This window comes from Trichechus manatus, unplaced genomic scaffold (assembly GCF_000243295.1).
Source record: "Trichechus manatus latirostris isolate Lorelei unplaced genomic scaffold, TriManLat1.0 scaffold00078, whole genome shotgun sequence".
Lineage (NCBI taxonomy): Eukaryota > Metazoa > Chordata > Mammalia > Sirenia > Trichechidae > Trichechus > Trichechus manatus.
Window position 1 is genome coordinate 11,436,184 of NW_004444014.1, and position 16,344 is coordinate 11,452,527.

At 36.8% G+C, this 16,344-nt stretch overlaps 1 protein-coding gene across 8 annotated transcripts in view; it reads right to left on the minus strand.

The window, feature by feature from the left end:
- The window catches only part of KIAA1328 (KIAA1328 ortholog), a 354,269-nt gene that overhangs the window by 300,851 nt on the left and 37,074 nt on the right, over window positions 1-16,344 (minus strand). For all 8 annotated transcript variants that reach the window (XR_002824780.1, XR_002824781.1, XM_004380903.2 and 5 more), the window contains exon 5: window positions 1,046-1,161. Coding sequence is in view for 6 of the 8 variants with exons in the window: in XM_004380903.2 (XP_004380960.1) it covers window positions 1,046-1,161 (116 nt within the window). In the remaining 2 variants the exon portion in view is untranslated. The remainder of the gene's footprint in view (window positions 1-1,045; window positions 1,162-16,344) is intronic.

The following is a 16,344-nucleotide window of genomic DNA, read 5'->3' on the forward strand; positions in this document are numbered from 1 at the left end:
TCTGAGAATTTGGATTTTATTAATTTCCTATCATGCACTACCAGTAGTTGAAAATGTAACTTCAGGACTCATTTTTTATAGTTATATTCTTGTGTTTTTTTTCAAGCTAATTAATTTATCCTTATGCTCCCATTTCCTTGGTATTCATAAAGGTAGAGTTACTGACAATATATGATAATTTTTGACACTTGCAGAATCTTTGAAATAATTATTAACAAGCAAGTTAATGACGATACTGACAATAAATTCAATGGTTCCTCTAAGCATTTACAGACTAGTGTAGCTGGTGGATTCATTCCCCTAACTTTAGGAACAGTCACTTCTACATCAATGCCACTGCATAAAATACGCAAAGACAAGTAAATCAACCCATTCAAAAGAAATTTCAGAAATATGCTTATTTTAACTCACATACCGATTAAAGTACAACTCTTAAAACACCTGTTTTCACTCTACTTTCTTATAAACAATGCAATACACAGACACACATAACTCTCTCTAGTTCTAAACCCAATAGTTTTCTCCTCCATGAAAAGGGTTTGGCGGTTTTATGCTGCATCATAAACACGTTTCAATTATAACATCTATAAATTACAAACGTGTGCATGCGTGCGTGCGCGCACGTGTGTGTATGAGAGATTTCAAAACAGAATTCCTTAGAACTGTTAAAGTTTGAGCTAGAAAGAATACCAAATATAAAGAGGTTTCAGGATCAGTTACGGTAGTGGAACAAAATTTAATAAAGTTCCAAAACTACATTTTAATGTCCAAATTTCTTACTGTCTTTTTTAGTGACAAATATGTGCTTCACAGCATAACAGCAGCAGAAGAACAGCTGGATGGCCATATCAAGCACAAAGGAAGCAGCAGCGCATGCTGTTAAGTGTCATTCTGATTGCCTAGAAATGGCAGCACACGCAGATTTATTCCCTGTTATAAATTAGAACAATTATTTCTCTGTAGTTTACATTTTCTCCATGACATTTTCTCTATGAAAGAGTCAAACTTTCTGCAAGTTAAAAAAGAGAACGTTCAAAAAGGATATCTTCCCTTTCTTTGATGATAAGTTCATTCTGTTCTTCCAACTGTCTGATCTTCTTCTCAAATGATTCCTGCTCAGCTTTTAATCGTTCTTCTGTTACTTCCTTTTCCTCACTTACTCTGAAAGAAAAACAAGAAGTGGGGAGAAAAAGCCTGTTAGAATAAAATAAAATGTGCCTATAGCTATGGTTTACCAAAACTAGATTGTTCCAGAGGTTTCTGTATGTTAAATTCTTTTCTCATTCTTTTTTTTTCATTCATAAGGCAATCTTTCTCACCTTTGTAATAAAATACACATGTGATTTTACATCAAGAATGTTTCCAATAACAAAAAAAAAAAAAAAAAAAAAAAAAACCATTGCCATTGCACCGATTCCAACTCATAGTGAAGCCCTATAGGACAGAGCAGACCTGACCCATAGACTTTCCCAGGAGTGCCTGGTGGTTAGCAGCCGTAGCTCTTAACCACTACACCACCAGGGTTTCCAATCATAAGAAGTATCTTAAAAATGGAAAGTTCTACACAAGGCATAGGTACCCAAATATAATCCAGGAAAGAAAAATATTCCAATTCTTAAAACACAGGCTTCATTTCTTCATGATCAAAATAGGCACAACCAATTTACTTTGATTTAGACTTTTTTCATACTTTTACTTAAATTCTGCAATGAAATAAATAACATATATGTCTCTAAAATGGTTCACTTTTTCCTGGTACTTACAACCTTCATTTCTCAGTAGCATATAAGTAACTGGACTTGGAAAAAAAATATGGTACTAACATAAAGGAAAGTTTTCACTATATTTATTCTTTATAAATTTATTATAAATTTAAAAAATAACCAAAAAAATCTATATTATTAATGTTTAACTCTGAAAAACATTCCTACTCAATCCCACCAAAAGAGGTGGTTTATATCAAGAGAGCGCAGAGAAAAAAAATCTTAAAAAGGTAAACAACAATAAATCTTATCATAAAGGTCACCAAGGCATATTTCAGAACAATGCTCATTTTCATGCAAATCGATAAGTAGATCTTAACCCTCCATTTCTTTGTTAGTGATGCTTATTTCTCTAGAGGGCATGATACAATTATCCTACATTAGTATACAGGGATATGGAAGTGATATCCACAAGGAATCCAAACCTTTTCTTTGAGTTCCTAAATTTACTTCCTCACCATCTGTCTTAGTCATTTAGTGCTGCTGTAACAGAAATACCACAAGTGGATGACTTTAACAAAGAGAAATTTATTCTCTCACAGTCTAGTAGGCTACAAGTCCAAATTCAGGGCATCACCTCCAGGGGAAGGCTTTCTGTCTGTGTTAGCTCTGCAGAAAGGTCGTTTTGATGCATCAGTCTTCCCTTGGTCTGGGAGCATCTCAGCGCAGGAACCTCAGGTCCAAAGGACGCGTTCTGCTCCTGGCACTGCTTTCTTGGTGGTATGAGGTCCCCCTGTCTCTCTGCTTACTTCTCTCTTTCATATCTCAAAAGAAATTGGGTTAAGACACTACCTAATCTTGTAGACCTCATCAATATAACTACCGCTAATCCATCTTATTACATCACAGTGATGGCATTTACAACACATAGGGAAATCACATCAGAAGATAAAATGGTAGATAATCATACAATACTGGGAATCATGACCTAGCTAAGTTGACAGATATTTTTGGGGGACACAATTCAATCCATGACACCATTCTACCACAGAAACTTCTGAATAACATAAATCCCATAGGCTTTTCTCCGTTGCTTTCTCTCTGGTAGACATATTGACATTAATGAGATAACCAAATGAAAAATAGAATTTTGAATGTTCAAGAGTTGAATGTATTCTGTTTTTGAAATAATTTTTGTGTGAAAGCACATGGCACACAGTAGTGCTCAATAAATGAGTTTATTTCTTCTTGCTCCTCATGACATTCAAATCATTTCTCAGCCCGTATTTTTTATATTTACCGTATTACTAAACCTATGAGTGCGACCCATATCCTGCCTTCCAGGTGGGCTATCTTTAGACTGATATAAGAAAGCCAGAACAACTAAACAAAGAACAAATATACACACATAAAGAGGATTTATACCAGCGCTTCGAACCAGTTCTGCCCAGCTCACTCATGGCTGACGAAGCGAAATCCAAAGGAATTCGAATTTTAAAATGTGAGCAAACCAGAACGATAAGCAGAAGGGGAAAAATTACAGTAGAAGCCCTGTTAGAAACTTAATCTCCCGCTTAGAAAACAAGGGCAGTGTGTATGTTGCATAGCAACCAAATCTCTTGACCAGCAGAGTCTGAAACAGCATCAGGCAGATGAAAGGGCTCATTATGCCTCTTTGAAGTCTCCTGTTCCAGGGCTCCGACCAGTAATTCTTCCATTCCCATTATCATTCCGCTTAGGGCAAATTTTAAAAATTCGAGCCTGTTCTGATTTCACTTCATCGGCCATAACTGAACCAGTACAAAACAGTTCAAAACCCAGATTTATGCTCTGTTATAAATACTGACACAGCATGAGAAGATAGAGTTGGCAATCTACTTCTGAAAAAATTAGCCAGTGAAAACCTTATGGACAGCAGTGGACCAGTGTTTGATATGGTGCCAGAAGATGAGCCCCTCAGGTGAAGGCCCTCAAAACAGGACTGGAGAAGGGCTGCTTCCTCAAAGTAGAGTTGCCCTTAATAACGTGGAGTAAAGCTTTCAGGACTTTCATTTGCTGATGTGGAATGACACAAAATGAGAAAAAACAGTTATAAACATCCATTAATAACTGGAATGTGGAATATATGAAGTATGAATCAAGGAAAATTCAAAGTTGTCAAAAATGAAATGGAACACTTGAAGATCGATATCTTAAGCATTAGTGAGCTGAAATAGACCAGTATTAGCCACTTTGAATCAGACAATCATATGGTCTACTCTAATGGAAATGACAAATTGAAGAGGAATAGCATCGCATTCATTGTCAAAAAGAACACTTCAAAAAATCTATCCTGAAGTACAACACTGTCAGTGATAGGATAATATCCACACAACTATAAGGAAGACCAGTTAATATGATTATTATTCAAATTTACACATTAACAACTAATGCCAAAAATAAAGAAATTGAAGATTTTTACTAACTCCTGCAGTCTAAAATTGATCAAATGTGCAATCAAGATGCATTGATAACTACGGGTGATCGGAATGCAAAAGTTGGAAACAAAGAATCAATACTTGGGAAACCTCATGATAGAATTTTGCAAGAACAACAACTTATTCACTAAGTATACCTTTTTTCAACATCATAAACAGCAACTATACATGTGGACCTCACCGGACGGAATACACAGGAATCAAATAGAATACATCTGTAGAAAGAGATGATAGAGAAACTCAATATTATCAGTCAGAACAAGGCCAGGGGCCGACTGCAGTACAGACCATCAACTGCTCATATGCAAGTTCAAGTTGAAGCTGAAGAAAACTAAAACAAGTTCACAAGAGCCAAAGTAAAACCTCGAGTATGTCCCACCTAAATTTAGAAAACATCTCAAGAAGATGCATAGAACACTAATGACTCAAGAACAGACAAGCTGTGGGATGATATCAAGGACATCATATATGAAGAAAGCAAAAGGTCATTATAAAGACAGAAAAGAAAAAAAAAGACCAAAAAAGATGTCAGAAGAGACTCTGAAACTTGCCCTTGAATGTAGAATAGCTAAAGTGAAAGAAAGGAAGGATAAAGTAAAAGAGCTGAACAAAAGACTTCAAAGGGTGGCTAGAGAAGACAAAGTAAAGTATTATAATGAAATCTGCAAAGATCCTGAGTTAGAAAACCAAAAGAGAATAACACGCTCAGCATCTGTCAAGCTGAAAGACTGAAGAAAAAAAATCAAGCTTCGAGTTGCAATACTAAAGGATTATATGGGCAAAATACTGAACAACACAGGAAGCATCAAACAAAGATGGAAGGAATACACAGAGTCACTGTGCCAAAAAGAAATGGCTGACGTTCAACCATTTCAGGAGGTAGCATATGATCAAGAACCAATGATACTGAAGGAAGAAGACCAAGCTGCACCAAAGGCACTGGAGAAAAACAATGCTCCAGGAACTGACGGAATACCAATTGAGATGTTTCAACAAACGGATACAATGCTGGAGGCACTCACTCATCTATGCCAAGAAATTTGGAAGACAGCTACCTGGCCAACCGGCTGGAAGAGATCTATATACGTGCCTGTTCCAAAGAAAGGTGATTCAACGAAATGCAGAAATTATCGAATAATATCATTAACATCACATGCAAGTAAAATTATGCTAAAGATAATTCAAAAACGGCTACAGCAGTGTATCAATAGGGAACTGCCAGAAATTTAAGCTGGAGTAAAAGAGGACTTGGAAGGAGGGATATCATTGCTTATGTCAGATGGAACCCTGTGTTTTACTACTACACAAAGGCAACTGACTATGTGAATCATAACAAATTATGGATAACATTGCAAATAATGAGAATTCCAAAACACATATTGGTGCTTATATGGAGCCTGTACATAGACCAAGAGGCAGTCATTCAAACAGAGCAAGGGGATACTGCATGATTTAACATCAAGAAAGATGTGTGTCAGAGTTGTATCCTTTCACCATATTCAAGTTGTATGCTGAGCAAATAATTCAAGAAGCTAGACTATATGAGGAACGCAGCATCAAGACAGGAGGAAGACTCACTAACCACCTATGATACGCAGATGATACAACCTTGCTTGCTGAAAGTGAAGAGGACCTGAAGCACTTACTGATGAAGATGAAAGACTACAGCCTTCAGTATGGATTACGCCTGAACATAAAGAAAACAAAAATCTTCACAACTACACCAATAAGCAACATCATGATAAATGGAGAAAAGACTGAAGTCATCAAGGGTTTCATTTTACTTGTAGACACAACCACCTCCACAGAAGCAGCAGTCAAGAAACCAAACAACGTATTGCATTGGGCAGATACGCAGCGAAAGACCTCTTTAAAATGGTAAAAAAAACAAAGATGTCACCTTGAGGACTAAGGTGCACGTGACCCAAGCCATGGTATTTTCGATCGCCTTATATGCATGTGAAAGCTGGACAATAAATAAGAAGACTGAAGAAGCACTGACACCTTTGAATTATGGTGTTAGTAAAGAATACTGAACATACCATGGACTGCCAGAAGAATGAACAAAACTGTCTTGGAAGAAGTACAGCCAGAATGCTCCTTAGAAGCAAGGATGGTGAGACTTCATCTCACGTACTTTGGACATGTTATCAGGAGAGACCAGCCGCTGGAGAAGGACATCATGCTTGATAGAGGATCAGTGAAAAAGTAGAAGACCCTCAACAACATGAACTGACACAGTGGCTGCTACAATAAGCTCAAACATAGCAATGATTGTGAGGACGGTGGAAGACAGGGCAGTGTTTCATTCTGTTTTACTTACGGTCGCGATGAGTTGGAACCAACTTGAAGGCACCTAACAACAACATCAGGTACCCTGTCTCCCTTGTTTCCATTTCTTTACAATTTCTTGCCTTTTCCTGCCATTACTCCCAAGACACCTGCACTAACATCTTCCACAGTCATTCTCCTCTGCCTCTAAATTTTTCTAAATTTGTCAAATATTTGAACCCTTAGTTATTTCTAAAATCAACATTGTTACTCTTCAGTCTATAACCACCTTCTGAAACACCTTTGCCAAGAAACTATCCCAGATCAAGTAAACCCCCAAACTATAAATCAGAAGACCATGTGTACTTGGTGAGTTTGATAAAGTCTGCTTACCTCTATGGGCATCATTACTCTAACCTGTAAAAGAAAAAGTTTGGACTAGACATTTAAAATCCCTTCCAGCTCTGAAGTTCTATACTTTCCTTCACTAAAATATACATATCCTGATACTGTATATATATCCCTGTATAAATATGGTGAGTATTTATAAAGAAATAAGAAGAAACTTATGAAAACTTTGGTTAGGATACAAGGCAGACAACAGTACAAACAAAACATATAGCCATAGGATGAGAAAGGAAGAAGTAGATAACAGAAATATAGAAAAGGATAAAGACGGGAAACTGCACATGAAAACAGATAATGCAAAACAAAGGAAATCACAAATCTGTAAAATTTTGAACAAAACAATGATAAGTGATGTTATAAACTGTGAGGAGAGACTAAATGCTGTCAAGATGAGAAAATATGTAGCAAAACTTATCCCTGTTTAGATTTGTAAAATCTTGAAGACATAACTGAAGAAGAAAATCTATCAGTAGATAAGGACAACTTTATTTTCATTGACTTATTAAAAATATTTATTGAATGCCTATTACAGGCAAAAATAATCACAGTAAATTTATTTCATTATGTAGTATCTAAAAGGAACTTTAAAATGGTTCTCGGTAGTTTCAATCTCATTCATAAAGGCCATATAAATATGAGGACTTCCCCAAAGATTTTTATTCACAAGTAATATTCCAGAGACATAAAAACTAGTAAAAATAGACTCCCATATTTGTCTTAACATTAAACTAAATGCACTGATTATCTCTAGAGTCTGGCTGGGTCAGACTACATAGGTATACTCCAACATTTAAATACTCCTTTTGTTGGACCTGAAGGAGAGTCATGAAACCTCTAGGGATAGGTGAAACAAAAAAAAACTTGGAGAGGTATATTCCACAATGCCAGAGTCTATGATGAGCTTTTCCCAAAAGCTTAAAGGGCACTATCCAGATAAAATCACTTTTTTCTAACTTTAATTTCTGTGGTATGTTTCAAAAAATCTGTTGCCACACTATTCAACAATACCTATTTTTTTAAAATCTTTTCTGTTACGCTCCTTTGATTAGACTGTTATTATTGTTTGCTGTCAAATCGATTCTGATTCACAGCAACCCTATAGGACAGAGTAGGACGGCCCTTCAACGTTTCGTAGGCTGAAATCTTTACAAGAAGAGATCGCTGTGTCTTTTCTCCTGCAGAGCAGCTGATGGGTTCGAAACACCAACCTTTCTGTTAACAGCCAAGTGCTTAACCATTGCATGACCAAGGTTTCTTATGATTAGACTACACTTTTGCAATCATTATGCCCTTGAAGAGAGTATAAAATTAACGAGCTGTGTTAAGCACAAAGGGAAACACTTATCTAAAGATATGCATGACTTCTTTGTGGCCCATGGAAAGTCAATAGCCTATCTATAAAATAAGAAAGAAATCACCATTGTCAGCATTTATTTAATGTCTTGCGTATTTTTCAAAAACTTCTATAAGATGTACTCTTATCCAAAAAGAAAAGAGAATTCATACCTTCAGAGCTCAGGGGTGGAGCTGAAAATTGTGCCAAAAGCACTCCAGTATGACCTGATGTTAATTTAACTGATTATATTTGCAAAGATTCTATTTCCAAATGGGTAACAGTCACAGGTCCTGGTGATTAGGATTTCAACATATCTTTTGAGGTGACAGAATTCAATGTATAATAGTTGTTATTTAAAACATACTGGTTAAAGGGACACACGTGGTTTAAGAAATCACAGATACAGCAATCTATGTCCAAAAAGGCTCTAAGAATGCAGACATAAACATCCTTCACAAAATACTAGCAATCCAAATCCAGAAACATTATATACCACGATCAACTGGGATTTATAACAGGAATGCAAAGTTGGTTTAACATCCAAAAATCAGTAATATACCATATCAACAGAAAAACAGACAAAAACCATCTAAACAGATGCAGATCATCCAAACAGATGCAGAAAAAGCATTTGAAAAAAAACTCAAAAACTATTCATGATAAAAACATGCCATAAAATAGGAACAGATGGGAACTTCCACAACCTGATAAAAGCCATTTATAAAAACCTCTAACCCAATATTGTACTTAATGGTGAAAAATTGAATGCATTTCTGCTATGAACAGGAACATGAAAAGTATGCCTGCTCTTGCCATTCTACTCTATGTTGCAGTGAATGTTACAGCTATGACAATTAGGCAAGAAATAAAAATAAATAAAAGGCATCCAAATTGGAAAAAAAGAAGCTACATCTATTTACACATGACATGATCTTGTATACAGAAAAATCTAAGGAATCTACTAAAATACTATTAGAACTAATAAACAAGGACAGTAAGGTTTCAGGATACAAGATTATTATATGAAAATTAACTGCATTTCTGTAGCCTAGCAGTAAGCAATCTGAAAAATAAATTAAGAAAACAATTCCATTCACAGTTACATCTAAAGGAATAAAACACTTAGGAATAAAATAAAAGAAGTACAAAAGTTATACTCTGAAAACTATAAAACATTGCTGAAAGAAATTAAAGAACACCCTAATAAATGGAAAGACACCCCGTGTTTATGATTGGACGACTTAATATTGTTAAGACAGCGGTTGTTATTAGGTAGCTTCGAGTTGGTTCCAACTCATAGAGACTCTATCTACAACAGAACACTTGGTTCTGGATCATCCTCACAATCATTGCTATGTTTGAGCTCACTGTTGCAGCCACTGTGTCAATCCATCTCGTTGAGGGTCTTCCTTTTTTCAATAACCCTCTACCTTACCAAGCATGATATCCTTCTCCAGGGACTGGTCCCTCCTCATAACATGTCCAAAGTACGTGAGACGAAGTCTTGCCACCCTCACTTCCAGGGAGCACTCTGGCTGTACTTCTTCCAACACGGACTTGTTCGTTCTTCTGGCAGTCCGTGGTATATTCAGTATTCTTCACCAACATCATAATTCAAATGTGTCAATTCTTCTTTGCTCTTCCTTATTCACTGCCATGTTTTGGCATGCATACTAAGGAAAATATCATGGCTTGGGTCAGGTGCACCTTAGTTCTCAAAGTGACATCTTTGCTTTGTAACACTTTAAAGAGGTCTTTTGCAGCAGATCTGCCCAATGCAATATGTCATTTGATTTCTTGACTGCTGCTTCCATGGGTGTTGATTGTGGATCCAAGTAAAATGAAATTCTTGACAACTTCAACCTTTTCTCCATTTATCATGACATTGCTTATTGGTCCAGTTGTGAGGATTTTTATTCTTTATGTTGAGGTGTAATCCATAATGATTACATACTGAAGGCTGTAATGTTCAATCTTCATCAGTAAGTGCTTCAAGTCCTCTTCACTTTCAGCAAGAAAGGTTGTGTCATATGCATAACACAGGTTGTTAACGAGTGTTCCTCCAATCCTGATGCCATGTTCTTCTTCATATAATCCATCTTCTTGGATTATCTGCTCAGCATACAGACTGAATAAGTATGATGAAAGGATACAACCCTGACGCACATCTTTCCTGACTTTAAACCACACAGTATCCCCTGTACTGTTCAAACAACTGTCTCTTGATCTATGTACAGGTTCTGCAAGAGCACAATTAAGTGTTCTGGAATTACCATTTTTTAGAATGTTATCCATAATTTGTTATGATCCACACACTCAAATGCCTTTGTATAGTCAATAAAACACAGGTAAATATCTTGTTTTCAGCCCAAGATCCATCTGACATCAGCAATGATACCCCTCCTTCCACATCATCTTCTGAATCCAGCTTGAATTTTTGGCAGTTCCCTGGCAGTACTACTCCCCAAATTGACCTACAGATTAAATACAATCCCTGTCAAAACCCCAACTAGCTTTTTTTGCAGAAATTGATAGGCTGACCCAATCATAAAACTTATATGGAAATACACGGTCCCAGAGGAGTCAAAATAATCTTGAAGAAGAACAAAGATAGAGGACCTCACATTTCCCGATTTCAAAATTAGTACAAAACTACAGTAGTCGGACAGTGTAGCACTGGCAATGGAATAGAATTGAGAGTCCGGAAATAAATCCTGACATTTACAGTCAACTGATCTTTAATAAGCATGCCAAAACAATCAATGGTTAAAACAAAAAAATGATGCTGTGGCAACTAGACATCCACACAAAAAAGAATGAAGTTAGGTCCAATACTCACACCATATACTAAAATTAACTCAAAAGAGATCAAGGGCCTAAATGTAAAAGCTAAAACTTTAAACTCTTAGAAGAAAACATGCCTATGGTGGTGGAAAAATTGGCAACAGATATTGGTGATGGTTGCACAACACGACTGATGCAACTGGTGTCACTCAACCGTACACATGAAAAATGTTGAATTGACAAACGTTGTGTTTATGCATTTTTACAACAATACAGAAAAAGAAAACAGGGGTGTAAATACCCATGACCTTGGATTGGCCAATGATTTGTTAGATATGACACCAAAAGCACAAACAACAAAAGAATAGATAAACTGGACATCATCAAAATTAAAAACATTCATGCTTCAAGGACACCATCAAGAAAGTGAAAAGACAACCCACAGAATGAGAGAAAATATTTACAAAGCATATATCTTCTGATAAGGAACTGGAATCTAGAATATATTAAAGAACCTTACAACTCAATAAATAAAAAGACAATTTAAAAATGGGCAAAGGATTCATATGTCTCTGAAGAAGACATACAAATAGCTAACACATAAAAAAGATGCTCAGCATCATTAGTCATTAGAAAAATGCAAATCAGAACTACAATGAGATACCACTTCATAACCAAAAAATGAACAAAAAACCCCAGTTGCCAATGAATCAATTCCGACCCAAGGCAACCCCATGTGTTTCAGAGTAGAATTATAGGGCTTTCAATGGCTATGAAGTAGACCAAGGTTTTTTTTCTGATTATACTCACTTAAAAAAAAAAAAAAAAGCTGTTAAATTTGGGGATAATATTTTAGGCAGCCATATATAACTAATACAGATCTTAACATATTATCAGTTACTTTAGATTCTTCATCAGATAGTTCCAACATCTGTGATCTGTGTGGTAACTGTGTTGACTTCAATTGCTTTGTCTCTTTTGCATTTTTTTTGGCCTTTTCATATACCTAGTAATATTTCATTGATGTCTGGACATCTTAGTTAGGGCAGTAGAGACTGAGGCAAATAATTTCTATGCTTGGTTTCTACTGTAGGGGTTGTGTTAACCTAGCCAGGAATTAGGCCACCTTTGTGTTTTATTGTTACTATGATAACCCTTATACACTTTAAATTCCTCTAGGGATAACTTCCCTCTATGTGGGCCAGATGGTTTTTCTCAGTGTCTGCTCTACCCTCAGCTTTAAGTTTTCCTTCCCAGAGGGTTTGTCTCTTGCAACTTTCTCATCTGTATTCAACAGTAACTTTTACTACACACTCGTTAGCCTGGTAGTAGCAGTCAGGGGTGGAGGTAGTGTTCTCTCTTATTCCAATTAGGCCTCTGCTAGTCAGAAGCTGAAGGAGCTTTGGTGGCACAACGGTTAAGCACTCAGCTGCTAACCCAAAGGTTGGTAGTTCAAACCCATCCAGCAGTTTGAACCCACCTAGTGGCTCTGCAGGACAAACACCTGGCACTCTGCTTCCATAAAGATTACAGCCAAGAAAACCATATGAGGCAGTTCTACCCTGTCACAGGGGGTCGCTATGAGTCAGAATCAACTCGGCAGCGTCCAATAACAACAACAATCAGAAGCTGTGCCCCTGGGTCTCAAAAGTGTCTCAGAATTCCTGACCAGTCACTCCCTTGTAGTTCTGGGCGCAGAATGTATCCCTGCCCTCCTCCCAGAAAAAGAGTTATTTTCTGTCCTCCCAGAAAGAGAGAGTTATTTTCTGCCCTCCCAGAAAGAGAGAGTTATTTTCTGTCTTCCTCTAGCTTCAGTGGTATTCATACCAGTACCCCAAGGACTACAGTTTATGTCACCCCTCTTCTTGAGCTTACGATTTTATTACACGGAGGAGACAAAAGAGAAGGATCTAGGAAATAGTATGGGCCCTTTCCAAAGCAACTGCTGTTTCCCTCCCCTAGACCTGTACCAGGATGCTTTCTCAGGGCTCTCACCAAGTGGGTCCTATGGAGAAAAAGTCTGTAAGAGAGTTTAAACCAGGACTTCGAAATGGTTCCTTCTGGTTTTAACCCCTGCCGAGTATTTGCATTTCCACTCCAAACATACTGAGTCAGAATCTTGTTAAAACAAGATTCCTAGACGATTCTTAGGTGTAATAAATTTTGTGAAACACTGCACTACCAGTGGTTCTCAGAATTGGTCCCTAACCAGCAGTATTAGCATCGCCTGGGAACTTGTTGGAAATGGAAATTATCAGCAGGGGTTCAAACCTGAATGAACCTAGTTCAAAGCCCTGGTTCAAACTCCCCCTACATCTGCTGCTTTCAGAGGCTCCCCACTCTCACTTGTCCATATTTGGCATTCACCAATCTGTTGCCTATTGCAGATAAAATATTCTTGCCCATTTCCAGCTGTGTCTGACCCAGGCAAGCTAGGGCTTGAGCTTTTCCTATAGGTACCTTTTTTCCCTTGGATTTCAGTGACTTGGTTGTCCTGTGATCTCAGCCTCTCTGATTAGTTCAAGAAATGTCGAAGTTTAACTTTTTTTTTTTTTCTTTAAGGGTTGGGAGTGACATTCTTTACAGTCATTTAGACTTACACATTTATTTACTTACCTACCTACTTGCTTACATTTTTTTATTTTGGCAATTGTTTTCCTCTTGTAACTTTTATCTTTATATTTTTCTTCTGCCTGGAGAACGTCCTCAAGTATTCCATCAGTGTGTGTTTACTAGTTTCTAATTCAGTTTTGTTCATCTCAAAATGCCATATTTCACCTTCAATTCTGAAAGATATATTTGGTTGTTTGACAGTTATTTTCTTTTAGTATTTTGAAAATATTTCACTGTCTTCTGGTTTCCAGTGTTAGTTACTCTTGATAAGTCAGCTGTCAGTTTTATTGTTGCTTCATATTGTTTTTGCCTCAGGCTACTACTGCTTTTAGGATTTTTCTGTTTTGTTGTTTTCAGCAGTTTTGCTGTAATATGCCAGGTGTATATGTGTTTGCATCCATGAACATTTATCTAGCTTGTGTTCCTAGCACCTTTTGAATCTAGCCAAACATACAGAAATTAAAAATAATTCTTTGCAATAATCTACTGGTCAAAATAGAAGTCTCAAAAGAAATGTAAAACATTTTGACCTGAATGGAAAGGAAAACACAACATATCAAAATCTGTGAGATGCAGCTAAAACAGTGCTTAGAGGAAAGTTCATAGCTTTAAATGCTTCTATTAGAAAAGAAGAGGGGGTCTCAAATCAGTAATCTAAACTTCCACCTTAAGAAACAAAGCAAAGGAGACCAAGCAGAAAGAAGATAATAAAGAATAGAGCATACATTAATGAAACTGAAAACAGTAAAACAACAGAGCAAATCAATGAAACCAACAGCCAGTTCTTTGAAAAGATCAATAAAATTGATAAACCTCTAGAGCAAGACTAATCAAGAAAAAAGCAAGGCGCAAATCACCAACATCAGTAATGAAAGACAGGAATTACTACAGAGACCATACATACTAAAAGGATAATAAAAGACCACTACGAAATTCTCTCTGCAAATAATAGGTCAACATAGATGAAACAATTTCTTAAAAGACAGAAAGTACCAAAACTCACTCTAGAAGAAATAACCTGAATAGTCTTAAATCTATTTAAAAAATTGAGGTTATTGGTTAAAACCTTTCAACAATGAAAACTTCAGGTTGAGATCATTTCATTAGTGAATTCTACCAAACATTTAAGGAGGAAAAAAAAAATCCAATTGGATAAAATATCTTCCAGAAAACAGAAGAAGAGGAAACATAACCCATCTCATTTGGAGGCCAGCATTGCCCTAATGCCAAAAATAGGTAAAAACGTTTCAAAAAAGAAAATTACCCAGCACCAACCTTTCAGTTAGCAGCCAAGAGCTTAACCACTGCACCACCAGGGATTCCTACAGACTAATATCCTGCATAATCATAAACGTAAAAATCCTCAACAAAATATTAGAAAACAAAATCCAGAAATATATAAAAATACAAAGCCCAAATTATCCCAGAAATGTAATGGTAGTTCAAAATTTCAAAACCAATCAATTTAATTCACCTTATTAAAAAACTAAAGGGAAAAAAAATATGATAATCTCAACAGATACAGAGAAAGCATTTGACAAAATTCAACATCCATTCATTAAAAAAAACACCTCTCAGACTTGGAATAAAAGGCACTTCCTTAGGCTGATAAAGGTCATCTATAGAAAACCTAAAATTGAAATCATACTTAATAGTAAAGCTCTAAATGCCTCAAAAATCATGAAAAAGACAAGGACGTGCTCTTTCACACTGTTACTCAACAAAGCAAAGCAAAGTCTTATCCAAGGCAATGAGGCTAGAAATAGAAATGAAAGACATATACACTTGATAAGAGCAAATAAAACTGTCTCTATTCACAGTTGACATAAATATCTGCATACAAAATCCCAAAGACTATACACTAAAGCTCCTGAAGTCCAAAGTGAGTTTAGGCAGCTCCCAGGATACAAGGTCAATGTACAAAAATCAACTGTATTTCTCTATACTAGCAATGAACAACTGAAATACATAATTTTAAAACAGTACCATTTACAATCATCACCAAAAAACAAACTAACAAAATATGTGCAGGATATATACGCTGAAACTACAAAACATGGATGAATAAATTCAGGGAAAACCTAAATAAATGGACAGATATACCATGTTTCTGGATAAAAGATTCAATATTGTTAAAATGCCAATAACGCCCCAAATTGATCAACACAATCTCAAAAACATTCCAGGTTTTTTATTAGATATCAACAAGATGAGCCTAAAATTCATATGGAAAGGGAAAGGAACTTGAATAGTAAAGCAATTTTTAAAAAGTTAACAAATTAGGGGCGGAGCCAAAGTGGCGGAGTAGTTAGACGTTTCCGGTGGACTCTCTTACAACAAAGACCCGAAAAAACAAGTGAATCAATTATATATGACACTCTAGGAGCCCTGAACATCTAAGGCAAAGTTGAGGAACCGGACTGAGTGGCAGGGGGAGGGAGAAATGGTTCGGAAACAGCAAGGAGTTGCCAGACATGACCCAGCGAAAGCCTGAGCAGCTCATGTGTGACCGGTGAGGCAGGCAAGCAGCAGTGCTCCGGGGGCGTATTCCGTGCTGGGACAGACCCCGCACCGGAAAGTCTACTTGGCCACCCTGAACCAGTGAGAAGTAGCCCTCATCAGCGAAAGATAAGTAAGTGTGTACAGCCTACCATGCGGATCAAAACTACCCCACTTAGGGAAAAACCTCTCTCCCATTTACCTCCTCGCTCCTTGCTCTGCACTGGGTCCTGGACCGGCTTCAGCAATTGCC